Below are 16275 nucleotides of genomic sequence, written 5' to 3' on the forward strand. Positions count from 1 at the left end.
ATTTAATTTCCTCCAGGAAGAATAGGCAAGCTTGAGGAACAACTCTTATACAATTAAATATTACGACTCTAAGTTCACCTAATTGGAGAAAATAGTTAAGAAAATGTAAGGGTATAACATTTATAGATCTGGAAGCAGCCTTTCACCCATAGTTGGGAACCATCTTGAAGCAAAGTTATGGTGTTGATAGAATACTTCGCAAGCTTTTAAAAGCCCTTATCACAATATCATTGCTGAAATTGAGTGGGCAAAAATGGTCTCATGATAGAACAAATCATCACAAAGAATACTGCAAAGGATCTCTTTTATGTTCTGGTCTCTGTATTCCCACTGTAATTTATAGCATAACTGGATACAGCTTTCAGATTAGCTGTTCGAGTGCCTTCCTTTGGTCATACAAGAAGACAAGCATACTTTTCTCTTGCCAGGGTTTTAAAAGTGCTTCAAACAGCAACTAAACACATTGGCTAATTACTCTCAATAAGGACAGCTTTATGCCAAAACCAAATTCAGTGTTTTTAATAGCTAATATTCAGTGTCTTTTGGTAGAAAAAAAAAATCTTTTGAAATCTTTTAAAAAATCATCAATCAATAGATCAAGTCATAATTCAGTCCCCTTCTAGAAAGCACGTAGCACAGAGTCTTGCTAAAAATTAAAACATTTAATGATACCCACATCAAAGTTTTCCTAGTTTAGAAGTCAGTGGTCAGCAGTTCCTGCCTGAAAACCTTCTATGACGTAGTCTCATCTTACGTGTGGTGCTTCAATTAAATATCTGTTGATACATTTGATACTTCAGAGAAAACCTTCACAGGCTGTCTGAAACCTGGCTCCAAGTAGACAAAATTATCTGGGAATGAATACATGTCAGGTTTTTGGTTTTCATTATAAAATATCATTTTGTCACTTCTGTGTCAGGAATCTAACCTGACCATAGACTCTCCTTTCAACGAGTAACATAGAATGCTTGCTTGTCAGTGATTTCAGTCTTGAACGATTGGCTCTTCACTTATTGTTAAAATCCAAGCTGATACATTTGATATTTTAAGAAGCATTAAGGTCAGTAATTCCCAGATGTGAGTAATTATTGGCATCACCTGGAAAGCTGTTTAAAACCTCAGTCTGGGGGCACCTCGGTGGCTCAGTTGGTTAAGCAGCCGACTTTTGATTTTGGCGCAGGTCATGATCTCAGGGTCCTGGAGTCCAGCTCCAGGTCGGGCTTCTCGCTCAGCGGGGAGTCAGCTTGTCCCTTTACCTCTGCTCCTCCCCCCTCACCCACCCCCACTTGTTTTTTCTCTCTCTCTCAAATATATATATATTTGAGAATATATATCTTAAAAATCTTAAAAAAAAACCCACCTCAGTCTGATTCAGTAGATCTGAGACTTTGGAATTAGTATTATAAAAACTCCTCACATGATTTCATTAGCCAGCTTTGTAAAGCTGCTCTTAGCCTTTCAAATGTGTTACACAAATTACTTTATGTAAAAGTACACACCATCTCATTTATTAAGTATAGCCCTAGCAAAAAGTTTGTTCTGATGAATTGGCATGCTTCTCTTTTTTATATAATGGCAGCTGTATAACTCATATCTGTCCTTTTTCCCTTGGGCACTAGGACGCTCAGAGGTAAGTTCCACTTATGCTTAAGGCAGGAGCTCTTCTTAGTCTTGGACTTCTATTTTTTTTTTTTTCTCATCCTAATTACACTGTATTTACTCTTTACTGTCAGTTTAAGAGTCTTATTTTACTTAAGTCTTTTGTTTTTATTGTTATCTATTTAAGATTCTTTTTAAAAGTAGGTCATGTTATAAATAATAAAAAAGGTTTAGAGCAGGAATAGAGAGGACCTATTCAAAAGATTTGGAGGATGAAATCATTACATTTTTTAATGTCATTTGACTAGGCTACTCTACCAAAGGCCTGGCATGTTGGACTGACGTTATGCCTGCAGAACTGTGTTATGATTGAGATATGATGGAGCATTTGTAGACTTTAAGATTTCCACAAAATACACATGTGCAAAGTCCTGTAATGATGTAGTATATTCTTTCTCATAGAAATATGGATAAAGCTGACAACTAAAAAAGTTTCCAAGGTTTATTGAATACCTGATATGTAAAAGTAGGTAATTGATATGTACCTACTCTAAGAAGGGTTTAAGGAGTGCTCTAAAGATTAATAGAATTTAGCAAGATAAATTAAATTAAAAACATGCAGAAAATAAGACAAAGCATGAGGGGTCTGGCTGGCACAAAAAAGTTGCATAATCTTGTTATGGCAAGCCAAAATTTGAACTTTCTAGCAGCGTATATGAAAAAGAAAGTTCTCTGCTCAGATAAGCAAAAAGTTCTTGTGATAATAAATCTAAAAAGATTTCTACTTTTGGGGCACATGGGTGGCTCAGCCGGTTAAGTGGCTGACTCTTGATTTTGGCTCAGGTCATGGTCTCAGGGTTGTGAGATCCAGCCCTGCGTGGGGCTCCATGCTCAGTGGGGAGTCTGCTTCTCTTCCTCCCCCTTTGCCCTTCCCCCCACTCGTGCACACACTCTTGCGTGCGTGCTCTCTCTCTCTAAAATAAATAAATCTTAAAAAAAAAAAGATTTCTACTTTCTATAGGATCTCATGGAGAAAGTACTTGGAAGTAGGTCATCTTTTCTCTTCATTGCTACAGTTACCGTCACGGGATACCAGTAATTTATTATGCAGTTCAGATTTTTACATGAACTTTGAGGTAAGTTTAAAAAATTTTCCAGCCCTTTAAAAAAAGAGGTCACCATTTTCTCTCCCTGTCAGGCAACAGAACAGGTATTGAGAGATGGAAGAAATCTCATTTGGTGAGACAAAGTCAAAGGGAATGTATTTTTTATATTTAGGATGATATACACCAAATCTTTATCTTTTTTTATCTGGTACAACTAGGTCTCCTTCTCTCCTCCTGTCTTATCCCAGGACACTTTCATGCACTGCACCTGCTGCCCAAACGTATGTGGAGGCCAAGAAAATAACCTGGACATAAGACTTAATTAGACAGTTTTAGAAATAGCCAGCTAAGTAGCTTTTTATGTTTCACTCTAATTTTTTTTTAACTATTAGAGCTTTACACAGTGCTTCCTAAACTTGATTATGTATTGGAATCACCCAGGAGCTTCTCAAAAATGCAGATGTCTGGATCCCACAACCTCATATTCTGATGCAATCAACCAGGACTTGAAATTCAGGAAGTTGCATTTCGGCAAACACCAGAGGTGGTTCAGATTTGAGAAAAGCTGGCCGAGGGGGCAAATAGTACAGGTTTAAAAGTCGTATAGATAGGGTTTCGAGACACTGTGTTACTATTTTATGTTGTGTAATCTTGAGTAAACTCGTATTTCTTTGATCGTAAAATGGCAATTAAAAATCTTTCCATCATAGGGTTATTTTAAGGATCAAGTGAGATTAAATGCCCTACCAGAGCACCTGGAGGGTAGTAAGGACTTAATAAATGCTAACTATTTAATAATATACCTATAATATACTTTCAAGGCTCGACTCAGGGTAGGGCCAACCCTTAGGAAAGTATTTCTAAGGGTACTCGTAGCACTTTCTCTTGTTCTATGATACTTGTACCCACCCCCTCTCAGGATTTAAAAGTGCTTTCCATTAGTGTTTCTACATATCCCAAAATAAATCCCTTGCTTACTTTTTTGAAGTCCTCAGATATAGAGTAATCACCCTCTTTTTTGTATATTGCCTACATCCTCATCACCATCCTGATTATACTACATCATATTCAGATCTCATCAGGCCATTTATCCAGTTTGCCAAATACTGAAAATAGTAATTTTTTTTAGAGAGTGGTGGGGGGAGGGGCAAAGGGAGAGGGAGAGAGAATCTTAAGCAGCCTTCATGCTCAGTGTGGAGCCCAACACAGGGCTTGATCTCATGTCCCTGAGATCAAGACCTGAGCTGAAATCAAGAGTCAGATGCTTAACCAACTGAGCCATCCAAGCACGCTGAAAATAGTGATTTTTTTTTTTGAAGTTCCCCTTTAGTCCTACCATTATAGAATTATGGAAAAGTGAATTCTAAACACAGAGCTGCCTGATCAAATTGGAGGAAACTGAGGTAGGGGAGTGCTTTAAATTAAGACACTAAAGTCCCAATTTGAATGAACCAGACTTTGTGTCACAAGGATCAATTTAGAGAAAATCTCAGTAAATCCTATTAACTGAATAATGAACTGAAGCATTCCTGTGCAGAGAAATCCTATAGGGGAGGAAAAACCTTCCTAGGCTGGGGCTAATTCATAGGCTGGGGCTCTGTAAATTAGACTGACAAGACAGATTAACGGGAGAAAAACAGAGACGTTTATTAGCAAGTGCATCTTGTGTCCATGTGGAAGCTCTCAGTGATGCGAAACTCAGAGAGGTGGTTAGAACTGAGCTTACATAGCATCTTTAAGGAAAAGCAATACATTTCTAGAGAAATGACAAGACAAAGGAAAAGGACTTTGAGTTTCTAGGGCAGCAACTTGTAGGAAGGTAAACATATGGTGGGAACTAACTGAAGGTAAGGGCTAGTTAGGAAAGTTTGTTATATAGTTTATCTTATGCCATTTCTGGACTGATAAAGGTCCAGAATTGTCTCCAATGATTAATTTTTGTCCTTCCTGAAAGAGAGAGGAAGAGGGACACCTTAAAAAATTTATGTTCCACTTTTAGGCAAATAGGAGGGCAGAGAGCTTTTCTTCCTTTTTTAAAAAATTTATTTATTGGAGAGAGAGAGTGCCAGTGGGGGGAGGGGCAGAGAGAGGGTGACAAGCAGACTCCCCGCTGAGCATGGAGCCCAATGCAGGGCTCTATTTTAGGACCCTGAGATCATGACCTGAGCCCAAAGCAAGAGTCAGCCGCTTAACTGACTGAGCCGCCCAGGCGCCCCAAAGAGCTTTCTTATATCTGCTTCTTCTCAGTTGCCTTCAGCTCAAAATAATCCTTATGCCAAAGGGGCATATTCTGCTACCCTTCCTTCCTGTTGAAAGATATAGTGGGGCATCTTAGAACTGTATGAATTGGAAACGGACATTAATTATTTTGAAAGAAATGTGAACATTTTTATATAATATTTCTGCCTCAAAAAATGCTTTTGAAGCTATTGCAAATTCAACATAGCTATCTCAAGTGAATCATGTTTTGTCATTTGAAATATTAAAATAAAATTTTGCCTCAAGGGCTCTTAAAGCAGGTGGAATGCCAAGAAGTTTCTAAATAAAACAAATACCTGGGTCCAGCATTTTCAGTCATTTTCACTTCTTTCCTTTTTTAATTAAATGTTTCAGAGAATATGTGTACTGGTTCCAACTGCCCTCATCCATGGCTATTTTCCTGACTCAATTGTATGATATTGTGGTAAAGGATTCAATATCAACACTAGAGAAGGAACACAAAAGAGGGTACTCACTGAAGCATTTTACTAGAAAATTAACTGCAGAACACTTATGGAAATTACATGCAAATTAATTAAAATAATGTTAAAAATAGAAGTTGTCCCCCCCCTTTTTTTTTTTTACCATTTTAACCGTTTGTAAGTGTCCAGTTCTGTGGTATTAAGTACATTCACATTATTGTGCACCCTCACCCTTAAGAAAGAAGGGGAGAAGAGGGGAGGGTTGGAAGGAAGGGAGGGAGGAAGGCCATCCCAAGACAACTTTTAAAAAAAAATCAGTAATACTACCGTTTTTTAAAATTTTTTATTTGAATATAGCTGACACACGCTGTTAAATTAGTTTCAGGTGTACAGCATAGTGATTCAACACTCTATACATGATGCTCTACTCCCCACAAGTGCGGCTCCCATCTGTCCCCAGAGCGCTATTACAATACCATTGACCATATTCCCTGTGCTGTGCCGTTCATTCCCGTGCCCTATCATTCCCTAACTGGAAGCCTGTTCCTCCTACTCCCCTTTCCCCATTTTGCTCATCCTCCCCCACCCTTCCCCTCTGGCAAGCATCAGTTTGTTTTCTGTGTTTATAGGCCTGATTTTGCTTTTTGTTTACGCTTTTGTTTTGTTTTATAGATTCCACATATAAGTGAAATCGTATAGTATTTGTCTTTGTCTCACTTATTTCACTTAGCATAAAACCCATCCACGTTGTTGCAAGTGGTAAGATCTCATATTTTTTATGGCTGTATAATAGTATATATCTATACCATATCTTCCTTATCCATTTGTCTATTGATGGACACTTAGGTTGCTTCCATATCTTGGCTATTATAAATAATGCTGCAATAAACATAGAGGTGTATATATCTTTTTGAATTAGTGTTTTCTTTTTCATTGGGTAAATACACATATTGGATCATATGATATTTCTATTTTTAATTTTTTGAGTAACCTCCATACTATTTTCTGCAATGGCTGCACCAATTTACATTCCTACCAACAGTGAACAAGGGTTCCTTTTTCTCCACATCCTTGCCAATGCTTGTTATTCCTTGTCTTTGATTTTAGCTATTCTGACAGGCATAAGGTGATATCTCACTGTGGTTTTGATTGCATTTCCCTGTTGATTAGTAACATTGAGCATCTGTTCATGTGTCTGTTGGCCATGTATATTTCTTTTTTAGAAAAATGTCTGTTTGGATCTTCTGCCCATTTTTTAATTAGGTTATTTATTTATTTATTTATTTATTTATTTAGGTGTTGAGTTGTATAAGTTCTTTATATATTTTGGATATTAATCCCCTATTGGATATGTCATTTGAAAATATCTTCTCCCATTCAGTATTTTGCTTTTTTGATTTGTTGATGGCTTCCTTCACTTTACAAAAGCTTTTTATTTTGATGTAGTCAAAGCAATCTTTTTTTTTTTTTTTTTTTTTTTTAGTCAAAGCAATCTTGAGAAATCCAGAATAAAGCTGAAAGTATCACAATTCTAGATTTCAAGATGTACTATACTACAAAGCTATACCAATCAAAACAGTATGGTACTGGCACAAAAATAGCCATGCAGGTCAATGGAAGAGAATAGAGAACCCAGAAATAAGCCCATGATTATATGGTCAATTAATCTATGACAAAGGAGGCAAGAATATACAATGAGAAAAAGTCTCTTCACTAAATGGTGCTGGGAAACCTGGACACTACATGCAAAAGAATGAAACTGGACCAGTTTCTTACACCATACACAAAAATAAACTCAAAATGGATTAAAGACCTAAATGTGAGATCTGAAACCAAGAAAGCTTTTACTTTCCTTTGCACACTTGGGTAGAGGCTGACGGTTGTGAGTTCTCCTAGCTGGAGAAAGAACTGTGGCAGTGCTGGAGGTTGGGATTTCAAAGACCGTAAAATATGACTTCAGCTGTATTGTGCCCTGACTATATTTGGACCTAGGCCTGTACTTTCTTTCTTTTTTTTTTTAATTTAATTTTATTATGTTATGTTAGTCACCATACATTACATCATTAGTTTTTGATGTAGTGTTCCATGATTCATTGTTTGCATGTAACACCCAGAGGCTCTACTTTCTTAAAATCAAGGCTTGAAGTTTCTTGAAATTTTTCGTGGATAACATGCTGCAATAGAGACAGCTTCCCATCATCAAGAGCAAGTGGTTATTTAGCATCATCTATGTATAGAATAATAGGCAATGACAAAGTCAAGGACCTTACAGGAGAAAATGATATCGCATTAATATATATCACGAATGATAGCACAAGTCTTGAAGACAATGTGTTGCTACAGGAATTCAGAAAAAAGACTAACTTCTGCAAGCTGGAATGCTTTTTGCTTAATTGTTGCAATAGCTCTGCATTCATTTTACAAATTTTAATTGAAATAATATGAAATAAAATATCAATAAAATATGTGCAAAATCTGAAATGATGCACACACAAAGGCAAGGATTTTGTAATTTCAAAGCTAATCTGCAAAACTGTTTTTGTTAGTTCGCATGATGGCTGCATTATAGGTAGAAGAGAAATACCCAACATTCTTTGTCAGTCTTCTGGAAGAGTAAGTCTTGCATTATGACAGTGATGAATAGTGAGACCTCCTCGGGAATGCATTTCTTTGTTAAATGCCCTGCCCTTGTATTCTAAAGCTTCTGATGTTCTCGAGGGCAATTGGACTAATTATTCTACATCATCTTCTTCCTTGCCTGGAGGAAGCACTGCCACTCTAGTATAATAGAACAAACCTTCCTGGGGATGAAATGGAAATATCTTGCAAAATGTAAACCTCTTGTGTGAAGGCTGAATTCCCAGGCTCTCTCTCTAATGGCCCAAGATGAGAGATCATGGCTTGGGGAACGCATCTCATCTTCACCTCTTGAGAATGAGACCAGTGCTGGAATTGAAAATAGAGCCCTGCATTGATAAGATAGAAATATATTGCTAAGACTTTGCAAAATTTATCAAGAAAGTGGTCAGTGGTTTAAAATGAGGGCTAATCCTCCCCCCAGAAGCATAGAAAAAAATGCATTAAATCTAATCATTCATTTGTCTGTTCATTAATAAAAACCTTCACATAATGGAGCTGAATTGACCTGAAGGCTACACCATAGATCTTTCTGATTAAATTCAAACAGTGACTTAAACTGACTACTTTAGTGAATTAAGCTCATTTGGGTTCCACCTAAATACTAAGGTCTGGTTTGGGTTTGAGAATATCAGCCCACGAGTAACTGATTCATGCCACTTGACCAGCAGACATTAAAGGGTGAGTGAGAAAATGGAATATGTTCAACAACTTAGAATGGAGGAAAATAATAATGTAAAAGATTGCTACACTTTTGACATTTCGCAACGTGTAAATTATCTTATAAATAACCTGCGAATTTGCACCCATTGCTTGATTCATGACTTTTTGTCACGATTTGAACCTCAAAATACAGTATTTGTAGCCAGAGCGAAGTCTTCACTTTCAGTGATGATTATCCCCTTTGGGCTAGAAAGCAAGTTGGGCTCCAGGTTGCAGTTATGCCATGCCAAGGCAGTTGACCCCTCTTTCTTTCTTTCCTGTTCTCCACTGTCTTGCAGACCAGACGATGTGCTCCTGCATCGCACGCATGATGAGATTGTCCTCCTGCATTGCTTCCTCTGGCCCCTGGTGACATTTGTGGTGGGCGTTCTCATTGTGGTCCTGACCATCTGTGCCAAGAGCCTGGCAGTCAAAGCAGAAGCCATGAAGAAGCGCAAGTTCTCTTAAAGGGGAGAAGGCTCATGGAAAGCAAAGCACAGAAGCTGCACCCAACGGCACACATCTCCCTGCAGAGCCCATTTCCTGGCACAGGAGATGGAAGGGGCTATGCGAGGTCTCCGAGAGGCTCCTGCCTCAATGGCAGCAGAAACAGGCACAACTGGAAGACTCGGAACCTCAAAGATAGTATGCCATGTGTCGTAGCGATGGCTAAGGGGTCAAGCTCTTAACCTTATGGAGTAACCATTTCAGAAAACCCTATAAGAAGTTAATTTTCTTTGGAAAGTAACAGTATATAATTGTACAGTGTAGTATACAAACCATTATGATTTATGCTACTTAAAAATATTAAAATAGAGTGGTCCGTGTTTTTTTTTTTTCTATTTCCTTTTTTATGCTTAGAACACCAGGGTTTTAAAAAAGGGTCTCGTGGGTTTCATTTGATTCTGCTAGATTAAACTTGTACTTAGAGATAAGGACCCCTGCACAAGTCTTGATCTCACAATATGATCCCCACTTTCCATTGTTAAAGACTACCTTTTGACTTCTGCTTGAAAAATGAAAAGTACACTGTTAACTCAGTCTTCAGTCATTGCTGTGACTCTTCATCAAGGGATCTCAAAGATTGGAAAAACATATCCTCCAACACTTGCCTTGCCTCTCTATTATTTGTCACCAGATTATTTCTTAAGAGAGGGAAGTGATTCTGAACCAGATCTGTCCTAGCTCTGAGAGCTTTGTGCTCCTTTATTCCCGTGTCCATGTTATGTTATGTTTGACGGGTTTTTCTCTGCGCAGTAGAATGTACATGATGTGAAGGACACTTTCCAGCTGTTGTTTTTGTTCCTTTCTTCTTTTAGGCCAGAAAAAAATGTTCAAAATCAGTTCAAGTATTTTGTTTTTATTTTCTTTGTTCTTGCCTTGATGTTGTCAGTGTTAAAACAAGAACGTTGCTGCAGTAGGTCAGTTCGCTTGGACAGACCTGGAGATACACCCCAGCGCACGTCACTGCCGCCGCTGAGCTTCCTGTGCCTTTCTCAGAAGTTTATGGAGGAGACCGTACTGCTGTGCATCTGTTCATAAACTCAAATTCCAAATATCAGTCACAGGTCTCCATGAATATCACACTTACCCAGGTCTTTACCAGGTAGAATCAAACCTCTGTTTAGATGAGATGTACGCTTTTAGTGAAGGAACGACTGACAATCTGATTTCTTTTTGCTTTCTTTCTCTTAGTCTTCAAACATGCTTCTATTTGAATAAAGGCAACTCAAGGACAGTACTTGCTCAGAGTTCTAAGAAAGAGACATAAGCGGGATGATAATCTCCCAACTTTTAGTTCGCATCCTGCTGTTTTCTTAATTTTAGAATACGAGTCACTGAGAGAGCCCTAGTTTCCTATGGAAGGGTGTTGGATGAGTATGATCCTTTTTTTCCAATTCAGTGTTACAAGTTTCACTATGAAAAAGGCCTTGAGCACGCTGTCCGTGACATCCTTTCAGGCAGCTTGGGTGCTTTGACTTCAATGCAGGCTTTCTCTTGCAGCGTCCCTGTTGTCTTAGCAACACCGTGAGCCATTCGGAAGCACAGTTACTCAAGAATGGGAACCTGAGAATATCATCATCTTTGCACCACGTACTGGGAGAGGAAGTCGACTCTAGCCATTGTATCTTAAATCCAATAAACTCTGATTAATTAATTACAGAAAGTAGATAAAAATAGTGCAAGGATATATGTGATGTGTTGGAAAAAAGGGAAATTGATGTATATTGATCTGAGTTTTCCTGTATCAGTTTGACACTCATAGGTTTATGTTAATGAAGGCCTCTCTTTAGACTCAAGGAGTATACATGACTATATTCTGTAGGTTGATTTTTGGAAAAGAGGAGAGACACACTGAATTCATGAGGTCACCTGTAGCTTTAAGGTCTTACTTGCTTATAGCTAGTTAAATTTGAGGCTCTTTATACTTGTCGTTAAAGCTAAAATCCAGAGGAGCAAGGAAAGGCCATTTTTAAGATCATAAAAAGGTAAAGAAGCTTAACTTCTTAATACTTTAATTCACTTTTTTGTATAAGTGAGGAAATGGTCGAAGCTGCTATCACAGAGACCCCAAACTATGATGGCTCGTCGAAGAAGTTCTTTCTTCCTCACTTAGCAGTCCGGAGATAGCAGAGAAGTCCAGGGCAGGTCAGGCAGCTCTGTTTCAGATGGTAACGGAGGGCCCCAGGATTCATCTATCTTGCTATTCTTTTATTACCAAGGCTGGTGTTCATTCCATGGTCAAAACTGGCTCAAAGAATCACACCCACTTTGCAGCCTGGAAAAGGGAGGAAGTTGGGAACAAGCTGTTTCTTTTTAAAGGAAATTTCACCCATCACTTTTGCTCACAGTTATTCGTGAGTACTTACTACATGGCTATACCTAGCTTCAAGGAAGGCGTGGACATGTTCTCTTGAGCTAGATGGACATATGTTCCACTAAAACTCCAGGGGAAGCATTCTATTTCTAAAAGGAAAGGGGAAGAAAGACTACTAAAGATTTTATTTATTTATTTATTTGTTTGTTTATTTATCTGAGAGAGAGAGCGCCTACAACCAAGGGGAGGGGCAGAAGGAGAAGGAGACTCCCGGATGAGCAGGGAGCCCGACGCGGGGCTTGATCCCAGGACCCTGGGATCATGACCTGAGCCGAAGCAGACGCTTAAATGACTGACCCACCCAGGCGCCCAAGACTACTAAAGGATAGGAATGATGGTTAGCTGTCAATGCCCCATGCCATGATAAAAATCTGAGCAGGGCTTACAAAGGTCCTTTGCCCCAGCAGGAAATAAGGTCCTTGGTTAAACCTTGAATCTGCTATCTTGGAGAAACTTGTCCATTGTCCTCTGTGGTCTCCGGTTCAACCTCCAGGAAATTCTTGCTCGTCAAACTCATAACCACATCTGAAACTTTTGGGGTTTATCACAGCTTTTTCAGGCTCCTGCCTGCTGGTGCATACTTGTAGACCTAGATTTTCTTAGAGATTGAATAAACGTAGGCTTTAATAGACCGGGATTATAATTTACTTGGCTGTGATAAAGAGGTTCACTCCATTTTTTATGTTTGCTGACAGCTTTCATGCTTCCCTATGTCCCCTACCCCCTATATTCTACATCTGGGCAAGCTGATTAGAAAGGCTGGAGGCCTCCTTCTTTGGCCCAGTGAGAAGTTCAGACCACACAAGCCTGGCCTGAAAGCAGGAACCCTTTCTGTAGCCTCACACCCTAAGAACAATAAAAGCCAAACCAGTCAATTCATTTTTGGACCTGCGTGGGGACTGCCCTGCTCTCCCCAGAAAGATATGAATAATAAACCTTTTCGTACCCTCTTGATGTGTGTGTGGTTATTAGTCTTGACATCCGAACCAAATTTGGGCTTAGGGGGTCCATCTGAGGGGTGCCCACAACATAAGTGATAAAATTTCATCAGAAATATGGTAGGTTTCTATTCTATTTGCTTCCAGTTGGTTCATGTGAAAGTAACCACAGCTCAAAGTCTACTCTTTTTTTTTTTTTTTAAGATTTTATTTATTTGACAGAGAGAGACCGCGAGAGAGGGAACACAAGCAGGGCGAGTGGGAGAGGGAGAAGCAGGCTTCCCGCTGAGCAGGGAGCCCGATGCGGGACTCGATCCCAGGACCCTGGGATCATGACCTGAGCCGAAGGCAGATGCTTAACGACTGAGCCCCCTGGGCACCCCCAAAGTCTACTCTTGTTATAGTTCTTAAGCCAACAGCATCTTACTTAGTCTCTGGTTGTACCTCCAATCCTCAATTTAATGGCAGGCACCTTGAAGCTTTCTGGAATGAGTTTAGGTGGGAATGCAGCGCCCCTTATCTGATCTTTTCTGTTGAGCTACTCCCATTGCCTGGCCAATATTACCCAGTGGAGACTCTTGAGAAAGGTTCTGCATGATAATTTCCTGCTGCTTGGGGTACAGAAGCAGTGGGCTGCAGGATGTAGGCACAACTCCTATAACAAAACTGTGTTACCCTCCTCATAAACTAGTTCTTCTTGTCTCACTCCACTATTTTCCGTGGTACTTTACTAAAAAAAAACAAAAACAAAAAACAAAAAAAACCAGCGAGAAGCTGCCAATGCCCCTCATCACTGCTTTTTCCTAATCGTTCTCCCCATTGCTATGGGTCTGCCTTCTGAGTTACGAGTGACCGTTTTGCCTCATGTTTGGTCAGAGCATAACAAGGGTCTCTAGTTTTCCATCCTGCAGTCTCTGTTTTCTCGCTACCAACTGTCTGGCCACAATGCCAATTTTTGTTATGATGGGGAGATACTTTACATTGCCTTTCGATTTTTGTTATGATGGGGAGATAATTTACATTGCCTTTCTCTAAATGGTCTCATCTGGTGATTCCCACATCTATTACCACCTGCCCTTACCTGTTCCACGCTCTGAATATACGTTGCAAGAGCTCTGATGCCTTCTCAGGTCTTTGTCTCAAGCTCAGTGATGGGCAGACAGTGCAATGGCAGAAGAAGGAATGGGACAAAATATTATCAGATAACACGGATAGGGAATCATTTACCGGCTCACATAATTGATCCTTTTGAAAAATTAACTGAAATATATCAAACCATATAAAACCCTCTTCCTAATAGCTCAACATTCACATCCCATGCCCTACAGTCCAGATGCACTGTATGTACTCTTCTCAGGGTCCGTATGTATGCAGTCCTGTGCCGTGGCTTGGACTTCTCTTCTCACCCTATTTGCATATCTGTTTCTTCTTATCCATTTGTGCTGAGCTTAAATACTGACTCTTCCTAGAAGCCTTCCCTAGCCATCCTATGTAAGTAGGTTTCTCTTGTCATCTTCTTCCTCTTTATCCTGCTTTCTTCCGTTGTAGTACTTATTGCTGCTTATACTTACATATGTATTTGCTTCTTGTCTATTATCTCTGCCATTAGATGATAAGCTCCATGAAGGTAGAATGATGGTGGGGTTTTTTTTTCATCCCTGTCACTGTGCCCGACACAATAAGGTGCTAAATAAATATTTATTGGATGGATAATGGATAATAGATAATGGATAAAGGAATGAATGAATGTTCCCATGTTGTTTCTTATATCCTTTCCTGTCTTGGGAGATTCTACCTTACCTTCAAGGCCCAACCTCCTCCCTGCATCCTTACCGACAAAATTAATCACTTCCCCCTCTGTGATCCCAGTTTGTACATAACTATTATTCCAAGAATTCAGCATGTATTGTAAGATTTTATCATGTATTGTATGGCTATTACTCGCTGGTTCTTCCTTACCTCCCCACTTTTTGAGATGAGAAACAGCTTATTGATTTTTCTTTGTCCATAATGACAATAATCACCTCCAACTAACACTTATTAACTGCAAACATTTATTCTCTCATACTATTTCTGAGAGTCAGGAATCAGGAAGTGGCTTTGCTGTAATTCTAAATTATTCTTGGTGAAGTATTGCCAGTTAGAAAGTGCATGGGTTAGAGCGTTACATGGAATAAACATAAGAAGCAGGAGTCCAACAGAATTACGGTAGGAAACTTTTGATAAGAACCCAATGATTCATTTGATAGGCACTTTAAAATAAAAAGTCAGCAAAGTCCAATTTCTGCATTTTTTGGCTGGCATGAAGAGGCTTCCAAAAGAAGTCACTGGACACTTCAGGAATAGACTTGCCAGTAGCTGGAGGTAGCTTTCAAGAGTAGACAGTGAGGCATAGGTGACTCTTGTTCTTTTCTCACTTTCTGTGAATCCCCTTAAGGCAGAAATAGGGGTGTTAACATATAAACAAAGACCAAAATTGGGAGTAGTCTCATTACCAGATCTTTAATACCCCAGGGAAATTTTTGATAAAGCCTTAGAGACCTAAGAATGAGAATAAACTAATGTCCTTAGTAGATAAAACTACTAAAAGCATCACGGGAGAGAAATTCTGGAGAAAGATGCCTGTAGATGTTGTTAGCAGAAAAGGTATTGGAAAACGGTTGTGCTAGTGAAAAAGCAGAAGGGAAAAAATACAGTGAATGAACAACAAAGGTGCTCGGAGGTTGAGCCATGTAGTCAGCTGTTTACTCTTGAATTCACAGGTTGAAATTTCTTTAAATGTTTAACAAGAGCTTTGCAAATTTTTTTTGGTAGTGGATACTTCAGTACCAACCTTAAGCCCTGGCGTTATTATATCACCTCTCCCTCAGGGTCAACAAACTTCTCTAGAGGTGGGAGCTCGAATAATCCTGGGCAGTCTCTATGTCCCAGCCCATAACTTTTATCCTTAGACTTTAACCAAGGACCATTCCTTTATCTTTGTATCACTAACCTGCTAATTTAATTGGAAAAATCTATTATGGAAAAAGGTCTGCAGGATTAAGTGTTCCTCTGAAGATCTCTTCCTTGAGATTCCCAAGCACTCCTCTATTCAGACTCAAGTGAAAGCTAATTTGGAAACTAACTTACTGGTATCTCTGTGTCTAAATCAAACCCAAATTGAAGGTCTTCATGAAGTTCCAGACTCCTATGGACTAAAAATTATACCTAAACTGGTAGAATTTTGAGGGCTGAATCCATCAAGATTCATGTTGACACATTCAAACCGTATCCAAGCTTGCATGAAAACTTCTAAAAACAGTAAGCAAAGGAGTTGAAACCTACTAAAAAGACTCATCATAACTTATACTGGTCCTTGTACAACTTGTACCTGTCCTCCTTGTCAAGAAACTCGGTGGGTGAAGAAGATTAGATTTGCTCAGGACTTCAGGGTCATAAATAAAATAGCCATTCCTTACTTCCCCGTGACAGTAACCCAAATACTATTTTATTGGGGGGTTACATGTTCTAGACTCCTACATCTGTGCTATGCTTTCTTTAGTAGTTCCTTATGTTAGATTGAGATAGTTAAACCTGCTTGAGCTTTCCTGGGAGTCAACAGTATGCCTTACCATTTATGCTTCAAGTAATTTAATGAGGTGCCCTCCTATTTTTTCTCTTTCTTTCTTTCTTTCTTTCTTTCTTTCTTTTTCTTTCTTTCTTTCTTTCTCCTATCTTTCTTTCAAGATTTTATT

At 39.1% G+C, this 16275-nt stretch overlaps 1 protein-coding gene across 1 annotated transcript in view; it reads left to right on the top strand.

Moving 5' to 3' along the window:
- KCNMB4 (potassium calcium-activated channel subfamily M regulatory beta subunit 4) overlaps positions 1-10068 on the top strand; it is a 57969-nt gene extending 47901 nt beyond the window's left edge. The window contains exon 3 of the mRNA XM_036119306.2: positions 9025-10068. Coding sequence (XP_035975199.1) covers positions 9025-9193 — 169 coding nt within the window. The 3' untranslated portion in view covers positions 9194-10068. The remainder of the gene's footprint in view (positions 1-9024) is intronic.
- Positions 10069-16275: the final 6207 nt, after the last annotated feature.

Source organism: Halichoerus grypus, chromosome 6, assembly GCF_964656455.1.
Source record: "Halichoerus grypus chromosome 6, mHalGry1.hap1.1, whole genome shotgun sequence".
Lineage (NCBI taxonomy): Eukaryota > Metazoa > Chordata > Mammalia > Carnivora > Phocidae > Halichoerus > Halichoerus grypus.